At 42.8% G+C, this 21,119-nt stretch overlaps 1 protein-coding gene and 1 long non-coding RNA gene across 3 annotated transcripts; one reads left to right on the forward strand and one right to left on the reverse strand.

Moving 5' to 3' along the window:
- Window positions 1-130: 130 nt before the first annotated feature.
- On the reverse strand, window positions 131-10,835 carry LOC137055520 (cadherin-related family member 1a). 2 transcript variants are annotated; one of them, XM_067429333.1, is made up of 17 exons: window positions 10,599-10,835; window positions 10,083-10,178; window positions 9,642-9,787; window positions 9,497-9,547; window positions 8,223-8,312; window positions 8,021-8,107; window positions 6,323-6,433; window positions 6,008-6,151; window positions 5,851-5,929; window positions 5,609-5,709; window positions 5,307-5,510; window positions 4,318-4,470; window positions 4,070-4,234; window positions 3,541-3,608; window positions 2,312-2,540; window positions 1,894-2,148; window positions 131-1,428 (listed from the first exon to the last, which is right to left on the reverse strand). In XM_067429333.1, exons 1-17 carry the CDS (start codon window positions 10,717-10,719, stop codon window positions 832-834), a joined length of 2,697 nt encoding a protein of 898 aa, XP_067285434.1. In that variant the 5' UTR covers window positions 10,720-10,835; the 3' UTR covers window positions 131-831. The 2 variants fall into 2 exon arrangements, with proteins under 2 accessions (XP_067285434.1, XP_067285433.1); XM_067429332.1 differs by having other exon boundaries at window positions 6,323-6,469.
- On the forward strand, window positions 6,787-20,613 carry LOC137055521 (uncharacterized). Its single transcript, XR_010900020.1, has 3 exons — window positions 6,787-7,189; window positions 7,588-7,682; window positions 20,333-20,613. It is a non-coding gene; the product is annotated as an uncharacterized lncRNA (long non-coding RNA).
- The last annotated feature ends 506 nt before the right edge of the window (window positions 20,614-21,119 follow it).

A 21,119-nucleotide genomic window follows, 5' to 3' on the forward strand; every position in this document is an offset into this window, starting at 1 on the left:
TCAATGTAAATGTTCTGCAAAGTTGTACATTTAAAAGTGCTTGATAAATAATGATATTGTCTCCCAAAAAAACAGTTTAGTTTAATAACATTGTTCATGTAATTGTAACAGTAGGATTTGATTAATTGAAAAATGGATTGTTTTTCTTTTTTTAAATAACACTTTAAAAATGTTTTATTTCTACATGGATTTATAGCACATAGTTTACATGATAAACACACCTGACATTTTGATATTTTGTACAAATAGCACATGGGTTTTCATCTGCTCTTAAATCACTTTCAAAATATCAGTGAAAAACAGTCTTTACAAAACAATACAAATAATAATGATAATAAAAAGGTTTGACAGTAATAACTACAGATGAGAGTCTGGTTTCAGATGTCCGTAAAGTCAGACTTTCACTGAAGATCCTCAAGGCCAAAGTTCAAAGAAGAAATATAGTCAGACAGTAGGACATGCTGTTCATGTACATCTACACAGAGGGAAGTCTGAGGCGTTAATGACCGTTTAAGACCTAAAGGTGGCAGTGTGGGGCTAATTATGAGATTACAGTGAGCTGACTAAAGCTGGTGTAAGAAGCACAGACGCTGTACGCTACTCTCGGTTGACAGACACTGGCAACTTACGTAACATTCTTTATGTTTTTTTTGTAAGAATACAAGCCAGATCATATAATTATAATGACTGTACACCATGAAAAACAGAAACACTTTAGGTGAACCAGATGGCCACTTTAAAAACACTTTCACACAAACATTCTTCACCAAGAGCTGTTTGTAACATCAAATGTCTGGTCCATCTAAAACACACGTAAACATGTCGAGTGTGTCAGTAATAATAACCTTTATTTGCCTCAATGATTTTCTGTTCTATTCTCATCTTCAGCTCGGATACGAGAGCGGAGCTGATGCCGTCTTTATTTCGGCCTTCTGTGCTGGAGCTGCGACTGAGTGAGCCGGACACCGAGGGCACGGGCCGGGGACGCTCACTGGATCTGGATACTGAGGGCTCAGCCCGCCTGGACCCGGATACTGAGGGCTCGGTTCGGGGACGCTCGGCCGGTCTGGACCCAGCTGGAGGCGGAGGCGGGAGGGCCGGAGCGTTGGGTGTGGGGGGCTTGGCTCTGGAGCTCTGGATGTTTCCCTTGTCTTCTTCTTCTTCATCGATGAATCGGCCGGAGTCGCGGTCGCTCTGCCCAAATGCTGGCCTGAAGTTCCAGTTGCGCTGCTCTTTGGCCCTCCTGCGTATGATGCGCCGTGCTGGCGTGATCCTATTGGACTTTGTGTTGCGAAAGTACAGAACCGTGGAGATCACAACAGTCACCAAAACCATAACCGAGATGACGGCCGCCGTCAGGCCCAGAGCTTTCAGAGGATTGTCTCGACTCTGCATTAGAAAGGCAGCCATGGGTCCTTTGAATCCATTCTGCAAAAAAAGAAAGAAAGAAAATTACTATAAAGGGTTGAAAATAATGCACACATAATGAAGTAAAATGTACAGAACAAGAAGCACTGTGGCTGTACATGGTACAATAAAACAGGTGCTGGTCATATAATCAGAATATCATCAAAAGGTTGATTTATTTCACAAATTCTATTCAAAAAGTGAAACTTCTATATTATATTCATTCATTACACACAGACTGATATATTTGAAATGTTTATGTCTTTTAATTTTGATGATTATAAATGAAAACTAAGGAAAATCCAAAATTCAGAAAATTAGAATAATGTGAAAAGGTTTTGAATGGAATTAGTGAAATAAATCAACTTTTTGATGATATCCTAATTATATGACCAGCACCTGTATATACACACTCCCTATTCCTAACCCAAGGCATTGGCATCCAAACCCGAGTGCTGTAGATGCGAGTGATGTGGGATTGCTCACCGCCTCTGTGATGTCGATGTTCACGACCGCTGTGGTGCTAAAGGACGGAGAGCCGCGGTCTCGAGCCTGGACCAACACTGACCACCGGCAGTCCTTCTGTCGGGTGATGTTCTGCACAATCTCCAGAGACTTGATGTACGGCTTCAGCTTGATCTCGCCTGTGGATGTGTTAATGTCGAAGATGTTGTCTGGATCTGCTTTCATGATGGAATATTCAATGATGTTATTGGGTTCCTCTGCATCCTCATCCACAGCCTGAACACAAACCAGAATCAAGTCCAAATCATCTCATTCACAACATTAGTGACAATCTTGTTCAGTTGAAGAACTGTGGGGTCAGAGTTCATGAGAGATAATCTTTTTATCATTGGTCTAATCCACCATGGGGTGCCAATTTGGTAAAAGATCCAAAACAAACCTGTATTTGCACTGGTGCTCCAATGATCATGGTCTTCTCCAGGAAGTTCTGGTTGAACTCTGGCCGATGGTCATTTTGGTCTAGCACAGTGACAAAAACCTCCGCGAGGCTATATTTCCCCTCCGTGTCTTCAGCTTTTACATAAAAATTATACTTTGACTTCACTTCAGCATCTAGAGATGCCCAGGGCTGCGTGTAAATGATGCCAGACGTGGGGTGGATGAGAAACCTGAAACAGACAAATAGACTTTACTCAAGAGAAGTGTCCAAAATACCATCATGCAATGGACAAGACCCGTTTGACCGCGGTAATGACGGGTTCAAATAGAGAAGCTCCAGTCACTGGTCGCTTTAAGATCAAGATAAACATGCAAGCCTGATATTAGAAGAACTTGCCATGAAGTCTGGATTTTAAGCAGCTGCTTTTTTCTTGTCAGTGTGAAAGTTAACAGTCAGACAAAAACTTGTGATTTTTCACACCATTATAATTTGCCTCCTGCATTGAGGAAGAATCAAGGCATAAATTTACAGGTTTTGCATTACCCGTGTGCGCTCTACCTCCAGCTGTCAAATCGCTCGCTAATTGGGCCCTGACTCACTAGCGGGGTGTGGAGAGGCTATTTTTATTCCTCCAATCCCATAACAAGATTAGCCGGCTCCCTCGCTGGAGTCTGTCTGTAAGCTGTTTTGTGCTTGTCCTTTAGTCCTTTACAGACCTTATAAACACAGGCGAGAGTGAGGGCATCTGTGCCACCATAAACCAACATCACACACTAAATCACAGGCGTAGGCTTAGGGTTAGACTTGAGTCCATAATTTGATGTATCTTAAGTGAAAAAATAAAAAAATGTTTAGAGAGTGATATCTATTATTAATTAAAGCTTAATCCAAACAGAAGACTGAACCAAACGTTATGTGAAGGCAGAACATCTCTGTTATTGGAGCTCTGAATGTGTCTCAGCAGAAGGATCCAGTGTTCAGCTGCCGCAGTCGCCTTTGGCTTGCTCAGTTCGGGACGCTAAATATTCAACTTTATTACTGATCTGCCAGCATTATCTCTCTATGATAAATTAAAATAAGCTGATAACATCACTGTTTACTCCAGAACGACTGTACAGCCAAATCTAATTCTGCTGCAGTATTGTCCTGTTTAACACTGAAGCTGCTCTGACACAATCGGCGCTGGAGAAGAGCGATAGAAATAAAGATGACTTGACTTCAGGACTCACAGATCAGCTCCAGAGCCGTAGATGGAGTATTTCACTTCCCCCCAAAGCCCAGAGTCCGGGTCCGTGGCCTGTCAAAACACCAAAAATACGCATCAGTGCTCCAAACCTGACACAGAATACACAGATACAGCAAACCACTCAATATAAGACCTGGAGCTGGAACATATTCCCCTGCTGTAAGAGCACGAACCGGAGCTTTAGCTCGGGAAAGCTCATTTGTATACAGCTGTTAGCATCTGCCTAAATCTAGCTCCTGGGGCCTATGGCACAAAACTAGGATAAGGGATTAAGCCGGGATATCTTGGTGATCTTGTCATTTTTATGCAACATTTTGTACACCGCTGTCATGTAAACGTACCCTGAAGGCAAACTCATACCAAGAACGATAACGATAACGAAAGACAACTGTATATTAGCGGATAAATTGAGCCAGGATCACCAAAATATCCCGGCTCAATCCCTTATCCTAGTTTTGTGCAATAGGCCCCTGGTGTTTTTGGTAAAGGTTAGACATCATTTCATTGCTCACGGTCACGGAGACGACGTTGGAGCCTCCGGGGGAGTTTTCAGGGATCCTGGCGATGTAAAACTCGGAGGAAAACTTAGGAACGTTGTCGTTTGAGTCCAGAAGATTGATCACAATATCTGCGGTGGCACTGAAGCGTTCTGGAGTGTCGATCTCCACGGCTATGAGCTGGAAAACAGCACGAAACGCTCAACAATCTGAGACGACACACTGAAGGATCTTCAGGAGCAAAAACAGGACGAGGATCAGACCTTGAATGTTAAGAACTGGTATTTTTCGTAGTCGATGGCGGCTGAGTTTTCCACAATGATGGTGACTTGAGCTTCATTGAGAACCGTCTGAGGAACCACACGGAGAACTCGGGACGCTCCTGCCAGCAGAAGCCTGAATTTAGCATTAGCTCCCTGAATGAAACAGGAGAATAGAATACGGTACATTAGTAGAGAAAAAACACTAAAACATCAAGAAAACAGTTTCAAAGAAGACAACTAGAATAAGCTTAAAAATTTGAGACAGTAAGGTTAGGTTGCAATTGAAAAGACTTAAAAGATAAAAGTGAGTGTGTGTGTGAGTGCACACGCACACGCACACGCACACGAACACACACACACACGCACACGCACACGCACACACACACACACACACACACACACACACACACACACACACACACACGTATGTCACTGAGGAAACAAGCTTATAAATCACAGAATGAGGGTTATTTTGGTGAAAATGGAAAAAAATACCTGTAGTTTTGTAAAACTGCAGAAAGTTTTGTCTAATGTGTGTGTGTGTGTGTGTGTGTGTGTGTGTGCACAGATGAAACCTGATGGAAAAACCCAAATCAACCATTAGTGCAGATTATTGTTTTAAACTTTACAAAATGCCAAAAATCTGTTTAAATTAGACGTTGATTTCCAGTGTGATGTGTGTGTGAATGTTGTAGTTTTAGTGTCACGTCATTGGGATTTGTGTGTATAATGTGTACAACATTAGGAGTGGTAATTCAAGCAAAACCTGAATTGTGTGATTCACAGCGAAGTACAGCATCTGCTCTTTAATTATCACACTCTCTTAGTATTTATAGCTCTGCACCTAATATCAAAATGTGTATCCAGGGACGTGATCTAAATGAAGTACTCGTTTGTCTCCGCAGTAAATGTCCGCGTCCGCTATAAGGCGAAGGTTAGGTTAGGGTTAGATGACCTGAAACAAGGTGAAGGTTAGTGCTAATGTTGACCTGGTCGGAGTCGTTGACCGTGATCTTCAGGCCCCTGAGAATCTCTCCCTCCGCCGGGTGTTCGTATAGGGTCATCTCGAACCGGTTCTGCGGGCCGTTCTCGCCGTAGAAAGTTGGCGGATGGTTGTTCAGGTCCACCACGCGAATACTGACGGAGGTCACGGCGGTGTCAATAACACGACTGTCAGGTCCAATCTCAGAAGCCTTGAGGTAAAGTGAAAAAAGCCTTATTACACCATGCAACACTACTTATAAATACATACTCGATCTTTACTGATACTCATATTATAGCCACAGCCCACCTTGACGTTTAACTCGTATAACTCATTCCTCAGCTGCACAGGGAAGGATGTCAAGCTGATACAGCCGCTGCTGCTGTTGATGCTGAAGAAGCCGTCGCTGTCTTTAATGAACAGAGGACGAGAGGATGTGTGAAGCTCTTAGTTTAGCACAATATAACATTATTAAGATCCTGATAACTAGATAACAGGCATGCAGATGTTCTGGTGTTAAAGTGAGCACTGAAGTAATAAACACAGCTGACCGTTCAGAATGGAGTAATGGATGGGATTGGGGCTGTTCTGGTCCCCGTCCTTGGCAAAAACTGTGAATATCTCTGAACCCTGGACACAACACAGACCATCATCATGAAAGCTCATGGATTTCAGAAATGTAGAAATGTGAAATAGTGTCACACTTACTGGTACAGAGACTTCATAGACAAATCCAAAATAGGGAGTACCAACAAACACTGGAGGAGAGTCCTGAGTGTCCAGGACGTTGATGGTCACGATGGCTGTTGAGGTCATTACCTGATATTTCCCATGAAATCTCCCGCCTCCATCCTGACATACACACACACACACACACACACACACACACACACACACACACACACACACACACACACACACACACACACACACACACACACACACACACACACACATATGGACTTTAATGAGGCATTGATGAAAGCTGAAAGCAAGCACCCAAACGAGGATGTTTCTGCTCACCTTTGCTACAACAGTGACGTAATGAGTCCTGGCGAGCTCGTAATCGAGCGATTCTCCGGGTCTGATGCGCAGAACGCCACTGTGGCCGTCGATGCTGAACTTACTGCTGGACTGCAAACGAAACGACAACGGATGAAGGTTTCTTTCCTGAAATATATAACACGTCTCTCATAATTACAATCACTTCTCTCCACAACTCGACCATTTCAGACCAGTCTGCTCCAAAAGATGACCAAATAAAACTCTCCAACGACACACACCGCCAATCCAGCAAGAATGAGATGTGTGAGGAGAATACATTATTTACCACAGGCTTTAATGAACACAGAGAGCTATATAACCACTGCATCTTTTACTGCAGGAAACAGTTTGTGTTAGAAGAAAACCGAAGGCGTAAATAACCTAAACGAATTAGGAACAATGGTAACGAATTCAGGTGACCGGGACGCTGACACTAACCCGAATGTGACACTGTCATATGTCTGTTTTGTGTTGTTGAGCACATGTGGTGCTGTTGTTGTTTTCCACCATGTGCTCTGGTCTGTTGTCCTGACTCCGCCCCTCTTGTTATCTCATTATTGATTATTTGCCTCACCTGTTCTCCCTCTTCACCTGCCTGATTTGTCACCCCTTTAATCCTCGTGTTTGCAGTCCTGTGCTGGGTTGTTGTCTGATGTTTCTCTTCCTGTTTTCTTCACGAGTCCCTACGCCTATGCTTTTTAAGTTTTAGTTTAGTTTCCCCCTCATGGGTTGTTTCTGTTTATATTATTATTTATTAACATACCATTTCTTCATGCATTTGATTCCTCGCTGCTTTTCACGTGACAGACACTGGATGATCTGAAGCAATGTGATCATGAAGTTTGGGTTAGCATCAGGGGCGTGGGACTGGGGGGATAAAGGGTACTGAGTAACCAGGGCCCAAGGCAGGGAAGTCCGTTTTCTATACATACACATACATGGTACGGGGGCCCAGCAAGATGGTTTGTACCCAGGGCCCAAAATTTGGTGCTACGCCCCTGGTTAGCATGATGAAGGTTTCTCAACACTGCCTCCAGATCCTGTGTGTGTGTGTGTGTGTGTGTGTGTGTGTGTGTGTGTGTGTGTGTGTGTGTGTGTGTGTGTGTTCTATCACTGGCTCATGGTAATGTCCTGTATTGAAGCACTCCTTGTATTCTTTCTATTAATGTAAGCTCATAAAAGCTTCATGTAGAATAATAATATCAGGAATGATGAAAGAGTTTTAATAGACGTCCCTTTTGTAGTTTTTCCTGTGAGGAACCAGTCGGTGTGGGACGTGCTGAGAATCGTCTGACCGCTCATAAACCCACGGCTGTGCGACATGTGGCCGAGCGCAGAGGTAAGCCACGCTAAGCCCCAAACCTGCCTAAATGTAATTGAAATTTAATCCAGAAGCAGCACATTTTCTGCTGGTGTCACGGTCTGTTCGACAGCGTCCCACATGACCTCTACAGACACAGTTTACACTGGCATTAGCACATCTGATCCTCACCGGCCATCAGTTAAACCCATTCCCTGGAGAAAGGGACTAAAGCCATCTTTTAGAAGAATGACCACCGGCAGGAAGTAGTTTAGTCTGACCTGCAGGAAGTAGTTTAGTCTGACCTGCAGGAAGTAGTTTAGTCTGACCTGCAGGAAGTAGTTTAGTCTGACCTGCAGGAAGTAGTTTAGTCTGACCTGCAGGAAGTAGGTGACACTTCCTCCGGAGCCGATGTCTCTGTCGACGGCCTGGACTCTGTAGATGCTGCTGCCTGAGGCGGTGTCCTTCAACACAGATCACAGACGCTTCACACATGGCCTTCAGGAGAGCTTGGCCAATAATGCTCACACTATATTAGGACACGTATAGAGTCATTTCCAGACTGATTTTCATTCTTACCTCTGGGACGTCCACTATGAATGGGCGATTCAAAAACTCTGGCTTTTCATCATTAGCATCTGTGATGAATACTCGAACATTTTCTACAACCTGGAGAAACGAGGTATAAAATGAATTTAACCTGACAAAATGCATATACATAGTCAAAACTGTACACTAAAGCACATTAAAGACAGTAATACACATAACACGCAGAAGACTAAATAATAATTAATGAAGAATTATAATTGTAGTCTAGCATCAGGCTAGTTATACCACTTCTTAAAGGGGAAATGTGTAATTTTGGCACCAATAGCAGAATTAAAAAAATCCTAAAATAATGTTTATTTTCTTAATTTATAAACATGAAGTTTACCAGAGGCCTATTACACAAAACAAGGATAAGGAACTAAGCCCGAATATCTTGGTGATCTTGTCATCTGTATGCGAAATTGAGTTCACCGCTGTTGTGTAAACGTAGCCTGAAGGCACACTCACCAAGAACGATAATCATAAAAAAAGATAACTGTATATTAGCTGATAAATAGAGCCAGGATCACCAGGATAACCGATTAATAGAGGGCAAAAGGCGGTTTAATACTAAAGATGTGCCGATATTAAGTCAAAGAAGGAGATAACAGAGTGTGTTAGCAGAAACAGCGAGCTAGCTTTAGCTCTGTTCTTGCAATGTCTGCAAAATCCCCTATTTTGATGCTCAATGTACGTGCTTCTGTCTCTGTTTGATAGCTGTGCTTTACTGGAAGTTTTACTCTAAAATATCTTTAATGTAATATAAAACAAAGTGTTCACTGGGTGGATGAGATATTTCATGGATTGGAAATGGATTCACTGTATAACCTGACCCTTTTAGGACTGGCCTTTCTGCTGGGAGTCATGCTTTCTTTGGACTATTGTGGATTATTACCGAGAATTAGTGTCGGATCAAACTCAAACCTAACCAGGCTACAGAGAGATGTTCTGTGGTCAGGGTTAAACTGCGTCCAGTGGTGAAACTGCTGTGGTCATTGCAGACTGAGATTCGCCACAGTGACGGGAACACACACACACACACACACACACACACACACACGCGCGCACACCGATCGGTCTGCGCAGCAGTCGAACATGATCGTACTTTACTTTACGAGCTATCTTTACAAGACTGCACGACTGACTGACAATGACTGAACATCGAACGGACTCGGCCACTAACTCGCTGAACATACTAACAATGACACACGTCGCTTTAAGAAGTAAGCCTGTTATTGAAACGTATTGTAATCATGTTTTATCACCTTGTTTCTGCCATCTGTGATGGTCACACATGCAACGATCTCATCCTGAAACTTAACAATCAAAACAAGTTTAATAGTTAACACAAATCTCAGACAGCAGGAATTCGTCCTTATATTGTGCCATTTTAATAACATGTACACTCACCTCTCTGTCCAGACTTTCAATGAGAGTCACATTCCCTGATTTGGGCTCAACACTGAAACATTCTTTGGAGCCCTTATCAAAGGTCATGCCGTAGGTCACGGGTTCCCCTTCCGGGTCGGAGCCGTTCAGAGTGTACACATGAGTCCCTGCGAAAGGGAGAGGAAGAACAAATTATTATCTCAGTCCAAGTATGGGTTCATCCAGCTAACATAAAGCCCTAAAGCAATTGCCAGAAATTCTCTGTCACTCATATTGCATTATAATTAGCTAAATATCTGATTTCATAAAAATGATTTGGAAAAATGTTTTTCTGCACACAACAAATATGAATTCAGCATGATGAGAGATTTGGCAGATTATATCTCTGCATATGGTACTCCAGCATGTACATTATTTGATGTTCTGACAGCTTGTGTTAGAGAAGTGCGCTTCAACACTGACCAACAGCTGTGTCTTCAGCGAGACTGAAAAGAGCCATGTTTCCGTTGCTGCTGCCAGATCCATTATCATAGAAATACGGTGCGAAATCAGATTTCCCTGAAAACACAGATTCAAACACGGCATCAAATAACACAGAAATACACATCAAACCCTTTGAACAATAAGCATCAGGATGTTCACACAAAAAAACCCGAGACTGTGGTGAGAAATAAAGTGTAGGTTGTGATGTCTTTGTTAGATTCAGAGAAATCACTGACACAGAAATCATTTCTGTTTCAATGAAACTCATAATTCAGTCTTAGTAAGTGAGAATCACATGCATTTTAGAAAACTACTCTAAAAATAAAACAATAGCTCTACTGCAAATGTTTAAAGGTAAAGGTTTATATTAAAGGACAAATAACCAAGTAGCACAGCTCTGCTCAGTCCTTAAAGGATTATTGAGACAATCACAGGTCTGAAGCTGATTACACAAACAGTCTCGTCTCTAAACCAGGCAAACACTCAGTAACTCACCCATAGACATGCACAGTGAGATGAGAAGAATTAAAGTCTGTTTTCTCCTCATACTCTTCATACTGCAGAAGAAGTGTGAGCGATGCATCCGCTGCCCATCTGAAGACGTCTTTAAGCGCATCTGAGTGCAGGAGCTGCAGTAATCCTGTGACTCAACCCACTGCAGCTCATGACTCAAAGCCCCAAACACAGACACAACCTGGAGTAACTCAAGCCCCAAACACAGACACAACCCGGAGTAACTCAAGCCCCAAACACAGACACAACCTGGAGTAACTCAAGCCCCAAACACAGACACAACCCGGAGTAACTCAAGCCCCAAACGCAGACACAACCTGGAGTAACTCAAGCCCCAAACACAGACGCGACCTGGAGTAACTCAAAGCCCCAAACGCAGACACAACCTGGAGTAACTCAAGCCCCAAACACAGACGCGACCTGGAGTAACTCAAGCCCCAAACACAGACACAACCTGGAGTAACTCAAGCCCCAAACACAGACACGACCTGGAGTAACTCAAGCCCCAAACACAGACGCGACCTGGAGTAACTCAAAGCCCCAAACACAGACACAACCCGGAGTAACTCAAGCCCCAAACACAGACACAACCTGGAGTAACTCAAGCCCCAAACACAGACGCGACCTGGAGTAACTCAAAGCCCCAAACACAGACACAACCTGGAGTAACTCAAGCCCCAAACACAGACACAACCTGGAGTAACTCAAGCCCCAAACACAGACACGACCTGGAGTAACTTAAGCCCCAAACACAGACACAACCCGGAGTAACTCAAGCCCCAAACACAGACACAACCTGGAGTAACTCAAGCCCCAAACACAGACACAACCTGGAGTAACTCAAGCCCCAAACGCAGACACGACCCGGAGTAACTCAAGCCCCAAACACAGACACAACCCGGAGTAACTCAAGCCCCAAACACAGACACGACCTGGAGTAACTCACGCCCCAAACACACACACAACCTGGAGTAACTTAAGCCCCAAACACAGACGCGACCTGGAGTAACTCAAAGCCCCAAACACAGACACAACCTGGAGTAACTCAAGCCCCAAACACAGACACGACCTGGAGTAACTCAAGCCCCAAACACAGACACGACCTGGAGTAACTCAAGCCCCAAACACAGACACGACCTGGAGTAACTCAAGCCCCAAACACAGACACGACCTGGAGTAACTCAAAGCCCCAAACACAGACACAACCTGGAGTAACTCAAGCCCCAAACACAGACACAACCTGGAGTAACTCAAGCCCCAAACACAGACACGACCTGGAGTAACTCAAGCCCCAAACACAGACACGACCTGGAGTAACTCAAGCTCCAAAAACAGACACGACCTGGAGTAACTCAAGCCCCAAAAACAGACACGACCTGGAGTAACTCAAGCCCCAAACGCAGACACGACCTGGAGTAACTCAAGCCCCAAACACAGACACAACCTGGAGTAACTCAAGCCCCAAACACAGACGCGACCTGGAGTAACTCAAAGCCCCAAACACAGACACAACCTGGAGTAACTCAAGCCCCAAACACAGACACAACCTGGAGTAACTCAAGCCCCAAACACAGACACAACCTGGAGTAACTCAAGCCCCAAACGCAGACACGACCCGGAGTAACTCAAGCCCCAAACACAGACACAACCCGGAGTAACTCAAGCCCCAAACACAGACACAACCTGGAGTAACTCAAGCCCCAAACACAGACACAACCTGGAGTAACTTAAGCCCCAAACACAGACACAACCTGGAGTAACTTAAGCCCCAAACACAGACACAACCTGGAGTAACTCAAGCCCCAAACGCAGACACGACCCAGAGTAACTCAAAGCCCCAAACGCAGACACAACCCGGAGTAACTCACGCCCCAAACACAGACACGACCCGGAGTAACTCAAGCTCCAAACGCAGTCACGACCTGGAGTAACTCAAAGCCCCAAACGCAGACACAACCCGGAGTAACTCAAAGCCCCAAACGCACACATAACCCGGAGTAACTCAAGCCCCAAACGCAGACAAAACCTGGAGTAACTCAAGCCCCAAACACAGACACGACCTGGAGTAACTCAAGCCCCAAACACAGACACGACCTGGAGTAACTCAAGCCCCAAACGCAGACACAACCCGGAGTAACTCAAGCCCCAAACACAGACACAACCCGGAGTAACTCAAGCCCCAAACGCAGACGCAACCTGGAGTAACTCAAGCCCCAAACACAGACACGACCTGGAGTAACTCAAGCCCCAAACGCAGACACGACCCCAAGTAACTCAAAGCCCCAAACAGAGACACGACCTGGAGTAACTCAAGCCCCAAACGCAGACACAACCCGGAGTAACTCAAGCCCCAAACACAGACACGACCTGGAGTAACTCAAAGCCCCAAACACAGACACAACCCTGAGTAACTCAAAGCCCCAAACAGAGACACGACCTGGAGTAACTCAAGCCCCAAACGCAGACACAACCCGGAGTAACTCAAGCCCCAAACACAGACACGACCTGGAGTAACTCAAAGCCCCAAACACAGACACAACCCTGAGTAACTCAAGCCCCAAACGCAGACACAACCTGGAGTAACTCAAGCCCCAAACACAGACACGACCCGGAGTAACTCAAGCCCCAAACGCAGACGCAACCTGGAGTAACTCAAGCCCCAAACACAGACACAACCTGGAGTAACTTAAGCCCCAAACACAGACACAACCTGGAGTAACTCAAGCCCCAAACGCAGACACGACCCAGAGTAACTCAAAGCCCCAAACGCAGACACAACCCGGAGTAACTCACGCCCCAAACACAGACACGACCCGGAGTAACTCAAGCTCCAAACGCAGTCACGACCTGGAGTAACTCAAAGCCCCAAACGCAGACACAACCCGGAGTAACTCAAAGCCCCAAACGCACACATAACCCGGAGTAACTCAAGCCCCAAACGCAGACAAAACCTGGAGTAACTCAAGCCCCAAACACAGACACGACCTGGAGTAACTCAAGCCCCAAACACAGACACGACCTGGAGTAACTCAAGCCCCAAACGCAGACACAACCCGGAGTAACTCAAGCCCCAAACACAGACACAACCCGGAGTAACTCAAGCCCCAAACGCAGACGCAACCTGGAGTAACTCAAGCCCCAAACACAGACACGACCTGGAGTAACTCAAGCCCCAAACGCAGACACGACCCCAAGTAACTCAAAGCCCCAAACAGAGACACGACCTGGAGTAACTCAAAGCCCCAAACGCAGACACAACCCGGAGTAACTCAAGCCCCAAACACAGACACGACCTGGAGTAACTCAAAGCCCCAAACACAGACACAACCCTGAGTAACTCAAAGCCCCAAACAGAGACACGACCTGGAGTAACTCAAGCCCCAAACGCAGACACAACCCGGAGTAACTCAAGCCCCAAACACAGACACGACCTGGAGTAACTCAAAGCCCCAAACACAGACACAACCCTGAGTAACTCAAGCCCCAAACGCAGACACAACCTGGAGTAACTCAAGCCCCAAACACAGACACGACCCGGAGTAACTCAAGCCCCAAACGCAGACGCAACCTGGAGTAACTCAAGCCCCAAACACAGACACGACCTGGAGTAACTCAAGCCCCAAACACAGACAAAACCTGGAGTAACTCAAGCCCCAAACGCAGACATGACCTGGAGTAACTCAAGCCCCAAACGCAGACACAACCCGGAGTAACTCAAGCCCCAAACGCAGACGCAACCTGGAGTAACTCAAGCTCCAAACACAGACGCAACCTGGAGTAACTCAAGCCCCAAACACAGACGCGACCTGGAGTAACTCAAAGCCCCAAACGCAGACACAACCTGGAGTAACTCAAGCCCCAAACACAGACACAACCTGGAGTAACTCAAGCCCCAAACGCAGACACAACCTGGAGTAACTCAAGCCCCAAACACAGACACAACCTGGAGTAACCCATGCCCCAAACACAGACACAACCTGGGGCCTGTACCATGAAGCTGGTTTAGCAGGTTATCCAGATAAGTTTAAGCTTAGTTTGTGCTAATCCTGGGTTTTAGGTACCATTAAAGTGGTTTGGCTTTTAGCTGTGTTCATCGCCATAGTAACTTACACTCCACGGCTAACCTGCTCCAGGGCAGGTTATGTTCTGGATAAGAGATCTCAACCTGAAATTGGGCCAATCAGCTGTGAGTAAATTGACGCACCTCTGATGCAATAAAGTCACTCCCCCTGTTTCTACTTCAAATTAAAGGTCACTACATAGCAAATGTTTTTAAAGACTAAAGCGTCTGGCTTTTACCCATGCTTATTTATAAAAATGATAATTTTTAATGATTTAGATATAATTTATGTAATTATTATACCCTTACTTAATTACACATTTATCATTTTAGTTAATCAATCATTAATAGGCACTTTGTTAAAATTAATATAAATAGCCTACATAAAGTCATACAAATATGATTAAAATCAATAAATAAAGCTATTTAAAAAAAGAAGTTTACTGAGCTTAAATGTTAAATTTTCTTTATCAACTAAACTAACTTCATAACTTTTTTATCAACTAAACTAACTTGTATTGACATATAATATTGTTTCTTTAGTTGTCCTCTTTCATAGACAGCTCTTTTCTTCTTGCTGTGTAATTTTTTTTTTAAATTCTTAATATTTTTCAATCATGTAATAATCTGCAGAAGAGAGAAATGAATCTCAGTTTCGCTGATCCACAGCGTGTGATTGGCTGTCCCCTGCTGATGTCACAGCTAAACTCCTGAACTCAGGATCAAAGCCTGACTTGACAGAGCGAGCTGATGATCAGCATCATGGGACCAACAAAGCCAGAATAGATTGGTTTGGTTTTGTCAACTCAAAACTAATCCTGTAACCCTGAGTTTGTTAAACTACCATCATGGTACAGGCCCCTGGAGTAACTCAAGCCCCAAACACAGACACAACCTGGAGTAACTCAAGCCCCAAACACAGACACGACCTGGAGTAACTCAAGCCCCAAACACAGACACAACCTGGAGTAACTCAAGCCCCAAACACAGACACGACCTGGAGTAACTCAAGCCCCAAACACAGACACAACCTGGAGTAACTCAAGCCCCAAACACAGACACAACCTGGAGTAACTCAAGCCCCAAACACAGACACAACCTGGAGTAACTCAAGCCCCAAACACAGACACAACCTGGAGTAACTCAAGCCCCAAACACAGACACGACCTGGGGCCTGTACCATGAAGCTGGTTTAGCTAGCTAGCCAGATTTGTTTAGGCTTAGTTTGTGCCAATCCTGGGTTTTAGGTACCATTAAAGTGGTTTGGCTTTTAGCTGTGTTCATCGCCATAGTAACTTACGCTCCACGGCTAACCTGCTCCAGGGCAGGTTATGTTCTGGATTAGAGATCTCAAACTGAAATTGGGCCAATCAGCTGTGAGTAAAGTGACACACCTCTGATGCAATAAAGTCACTCCCCCTGTTTCTACTTCAAATTAAAGGTCACTACATAGCAAATGTTTTTAAAGACTAAAGCGTCTGGCTTTTAACAATGCTTATTTATAGAAAATAATAATTTTGAAGGATTTAGATATAATTTATGTAATTATTATACCTTTAATCAATTACACATTTATCATTTTAGTTAATCAATCATTAATAGGCACTTTGTTAAAATTAATACATAAGTCATATAAATTACATCCACTGCATAAAGTCATATGGATAAGCTTTAAAATCAATAAATAAAACTAGCCTATTAAAAAAATGTTCAATTTTCTCTATATCAACTAAACTAACTTCATAACTTTTACTTGCATTGCCGTATACTATTTTTTCTTAAAGTTGTCCTTTTTCATAGACAGCTTTTCTTCTTGCTGTGTATTTTTTAAAATTTTAATTCTCAATATTTTTCAATCATGCAACATTCTGCAGAAGAGAGAAATTAATCTCACTGATTGTCTCGCGAGAAGTTCATCTCAGTTCCACAGCGTGTGATTGGCTGTTCACTACTGATGTCACAGCTAAACTCCTGAACTCAGGATCAAAGCCTGAGTTGACAAAGAAAGTTGATGATCAGCATCATGGGACCAACAAAGCCTTAATACTATGGTTTGGTTTTGTCAACTCAAAACTAATCCTTTAACCCTGAGTTTGTTAAACTACCATCATGGTACAGGCCCCCGGAGTAGTAGTATTACATTTGTTTAGTATGACCGAAGATGCAAAATCAAACAAAATATCTGCATTTGAAAAATATTGATCAAACCTTCATTAACCCTCAAGGTTAGGGTTCTCAACTTGGAGAGCTGATGTGGCTCTGAAGTTACTCATAAGTCATATAAGTTATGAAGTCATAACTTAGGGTTGGTGTTCTTCAACTCATTTGTATGATCTCTCCCAAAGCATGTAAAGCCATCATTTCACATTTAATACATGTACCCCATCATCTCACAAGAGATGAGAGCTCCAGAGGACAACAACCACAGTTTCCTTACAAATAGTTAATTAGACAGTATTCAAATGCCAATATAGCAGAAAGTTTAATTAGAAATGGCAATGAAACAAAACAAACAACTCACAATTTTAACCACAAGATTCCCCAAACATATAGAATGGCAAAGAAGTGCACACTCAATCACAAAAACAAAAAAAACAGACTACATTTCACTACAAACTCCAAAGCAAAACGATCACAAAAATAAACCACTACAAAGCCTTCCTCGCAGAGTTAACCATATTCAAAGAAAGGGGGATTTAAGAACAAACCCTCCTTAGTTCATCTCTGGGCTGCTATTAAACCTGGAACCCATGCTAACATATTGTGTATTATTCCCATATCTTTCTATGGCAGAAATAGTAGGAGTAGTATGTTAGTAAGCAGTTCCTATTCAGCAACAGCTTTAAACACCAAACGCTTCTACTCAAAGAGGAAGTTTGGTTTCCTCTCTATAGTGTCAGGAATGATGGGGTTTGTAGTCCAGCTCAATTGTAATCATACACCAGTTTAACCAGATTGTTAAATCCCTTAATTCTGATTGGATAAATAACGTTTGAAGCCTGTGACGCGCACAAACCCAACTGTGAACAGTCACAGCTAATGAAAGATATTACTAGACAGAATCGTTTCTCTAAATCATTTACATTAATTTAAATTAATCAGAATAATTTACTCCAAATATTGGTTATGTTGAGTAGGATATATTTTTATTAAATTGCTGTTTCTGCCATTTAAAAAAACAAATGAAACAAAAACTTTAAAAAAAAAGAAAAAGCAGCAGTCATTCTGCAAGAACACCGGCTGGCCTGTCTCTCACTTCCCTGAAATATATGGAAGATTGAGTTTGCCATGCCTTTCCTCATTGATCCTCTCCCTGTCCGGATACTCCTGCCCTGTTTCTGTGAGCTGTGTGGTTGAGCAGAGATCTGTGATCTGATTATGTTTTTATATTTTAGGGCATCAAAAAGCAGCTCCATCAATCCAACACTCGTTCTCACTGAACCAGTTCAAGTTTCAGATCCAGTTTTGTGCAGAAATCCAGTCTACTCTACTAAACGTCTAACACTGTGATCTAGTCAGAGTAAAGCTGTTGAGGTCATATCGTTCAGTTACTCGTTTGGTGTGTGTTCGCTCTGTGATGTGTCTGCAGTGGATATAAGCACAAGATTCTGCTCTTCCTGCAACACTCTTTATATAGCGGAGCGATTCTCGTGACGTGTGAACTACATAAAACCCCAATGTACGTCACACTCACCCCTTAAAATAGCCCAGCGACAGATGTGCTTTATCAGGAGCGGATGCAAATGTACACTTTATAGGAAAAGAATGAAAGAATTGAAGGTTCTGTCCTTCCATTTAATTTTGTCCTGAAGTTAAAGAACTAACTGTCTAAATCTACATAACCCTCAATAATATTAAAGTCTGGCCTTGAATGAATAACTTGAATGTTAAGTTTAAAAAAGAAAATGTCACTTTGTTACTTAACTCCTAAATTATTATATTAACCTTTCTTCTGTGAGATTAGGTGCTGTTACTCCAGTCAAGTCAAGTCAACTTTATTTATAAAGCGCTTTTACAAGGCCGACTGTTTCAAAACAGCTTCACAGTGTTAACAGGACAATACTGCAGGGGAATTTGCTTCGGCTGTCCAGCCGCTCTGGAGAAAACAGTGATGTTGTTTCAACTGGCCAGAGTTTAGACCGCAATAGACGTGATGGAGTATAATGTGTTAAGAGCTCGCTTAAGTACTGGAGCTAAACCATTAGTGCTTTGAGTAATTAGCAAGATTTTAAAATGTGTGCGATGTTTAATAGGGAGCCAGTGCAGTGTTGACAGAACTGGACTAATATGATCATACTTCCTGGTTCTAGAAGAACTCGAGCTGCTGCGGTTTGGACCAGCTGGAGTTTGTTTATTAAGCGAGCAGGGCAACCACCCAGTAGAGCATTACAATAATCAATCTATCTATCTATCTATCTATCTATCTATCTATCTATCTATCTATCTATCTATCTATCTATCTATCTATCTATCTATCTATCTATCTATCTATCTATCTATCTATCTATCTATCTATCTATCTATCTATCTATCTATCTATCATGGACCAGCTGGAGTTTGTTTATTAAGCGAGCAGGGCAACCACCCAGTAGAGCATTACAATAATCTAGCCTTGAGCTCATGAACGCATCGACTAACTGTTCAGCATTTGGCACTGAGAGCATGTGCCGTAATTTAGATATATTTTTAAGATGGTAGAATGCGGTTTTACAGATGCTAGAAACGTGGCTTTCAAATGAGAGGTTGGTATCAAAGAGCACACCCAGGTTCCTCACTGACGACGAGGGCTTGACAGAGCAGTCATCAAGTGTTAGACAGTATTCTAGGTTACTACTTATACTAAATATACAAATAAAATAAAATAAATTAAAATTAATGAATTAGATCATATTTAATTATATAACCTATCCAAATCAATCTAGCCAAATCAAATTTTGTTGCAATATTGTCCTGTTTAACACTGTGAAGCTGCTTTGAAACAATCAGCATTGTAAAAGCGTGATATAAATAAAGTTGATTGATTGATACTGGAGTTTAGTCCAATAATTAAAAATTCAGTTTTATCTGAATTAACTTGCAGGAAATTACTATTCATCCAGTGTTTTATATCAGCTCTGCATTCTGTTAATCTTGTGAATTGGTAGGTTTCGTCAGGGCGTGAAGAAATATAGAGCTGAGTATCGTCAGCATAACAATGAAAACTAACGCCATGCTTCCTAATGATATCTCCCAGTGGAGCAGATACAGGGTGAAGAGCAGCGGTCCTAACACTGAGCCTTGCGGTACCCCATACTGAACTCGTGATCGGTGTGACATCTCTTCATTTACTGCTACAAACTGATAACGGTCAGATAAGTACGATTTAAACCATGCCAAAGCAGTTCCACTAACGCCAACATAACTCGAGTCTATTCAGAAGAATATTGTGATCGATAGTATCGAATGCAGCCAATCACAGACGAGTGTTTCACTGATTGTTACAATATCACCGAACAGTCTAAATCTTATTTTTTGTTAATTTAGCTACTGTATTGAATAAATACCTAAGGGTTGCGTTTGTTTTCTTTTAAAAGAGTTGAGAAATAAGGCCTTTCTGTATGCAGTCATGCTCTCTTTCCATGAATTGAGAAAAACCTCCAGTTTTGTTTTCTTCCAGCTGCGCTCCATTTTTCTGGCTGCTGTTTAAAGGGCCCGAGTGTGCTCGTTATACCACGGCGTTGGACGAGAGAGAGTCAATAGTTTCTGTTGCAACATCAAGTTCCTCCAGGATGGAACTGATGAGGAAGATTATTTACAAAGCGTATGAAGCTCATTTGGACTTTATATTTTGGAATTATATTACAAATACAGTATCCTGAAAAAGGGTTGTTTGCTTATTTGAGTCTCTTCTGCTCACCAAGGCTGCGTTTATGTTATTAAAAATACAACCAAACTGTGAAATATTCCTCCAGTGTAAATCAGCTGTTCCTTATGTGATTATATATAAACTATCCTAATCCTTCACATAGAGAACAGATGATTTACTATTTTATTATTATTGCTATTATTATTTTAATAATATTACTTTTGTTGTATTTTTTATAACAAATTCAGCCTTGGTGAGCATAAGAGACTCTTCTAAAACATTAAAATCTCACTGATCAAAACCTTTTAAATGGCTGTGTGTGTGTGTGTGTGTGTGTGTGTGTGTGTGTGTGTGTTTTCCCCCTTTGAACTTCTATGTGTGTGTGTGTGTGTGTGTGTGTGTGTGTGTGTGTGTGTGTGTGTGTGTGTGTGTTTTCCCCCTCTGAACTTCTGAACGGCCGTTAAAAGTTAAGCAAACCGGCCAGGTTGCACATGAATAAACATGTAAATGGCAGATAAAAAAACAGACTTGCGGCTTGGAAGTTCCCGGTAAACTGGACATTAGTCATGCAGCTTCAGAGCTGGTGACGGGTTCAGTA

This window comes from Pseudorasbora parva, chromosome 21 (assembly GCF_024679245.1).
Source record: "Pseudorasbora parva isolate DD20220531a chromosome 21, ASM2467924v1, whole genome shotgun sequence".
Taxonomy (NCBI): Eukaryota; Metazoa; Chordata; class Actinopteri; order Cypriniformes; family Gobionidae; genus Pseudorasbora; species Pseudorasbora parva.

Bases quoted from the DNA above. Each gene is read 5' to 3' on its own strand.
- LOC137055520 (XM_067429332.1), bottom strand. From the start codon at position 10,719: ATGCGCTTAAAGACGTCTTCAGATGGGCAGCGGATGCATCGCTCACAC. The intron at 6,470-8,020 runs GTCAGACTAAAC...TATATATTTCAG, and splicing joins GTGTCACCTACTTCCTGCAG to GAAAGAAACCTTCATCCGTT. The intron at 5,710-5,850 runs GTCAGCTGTGTT...TGTTCATTAAAG, and splicing joins CCATTACTCCATTCTGAACG to ACAGCGACGGCTTCTTCAGC.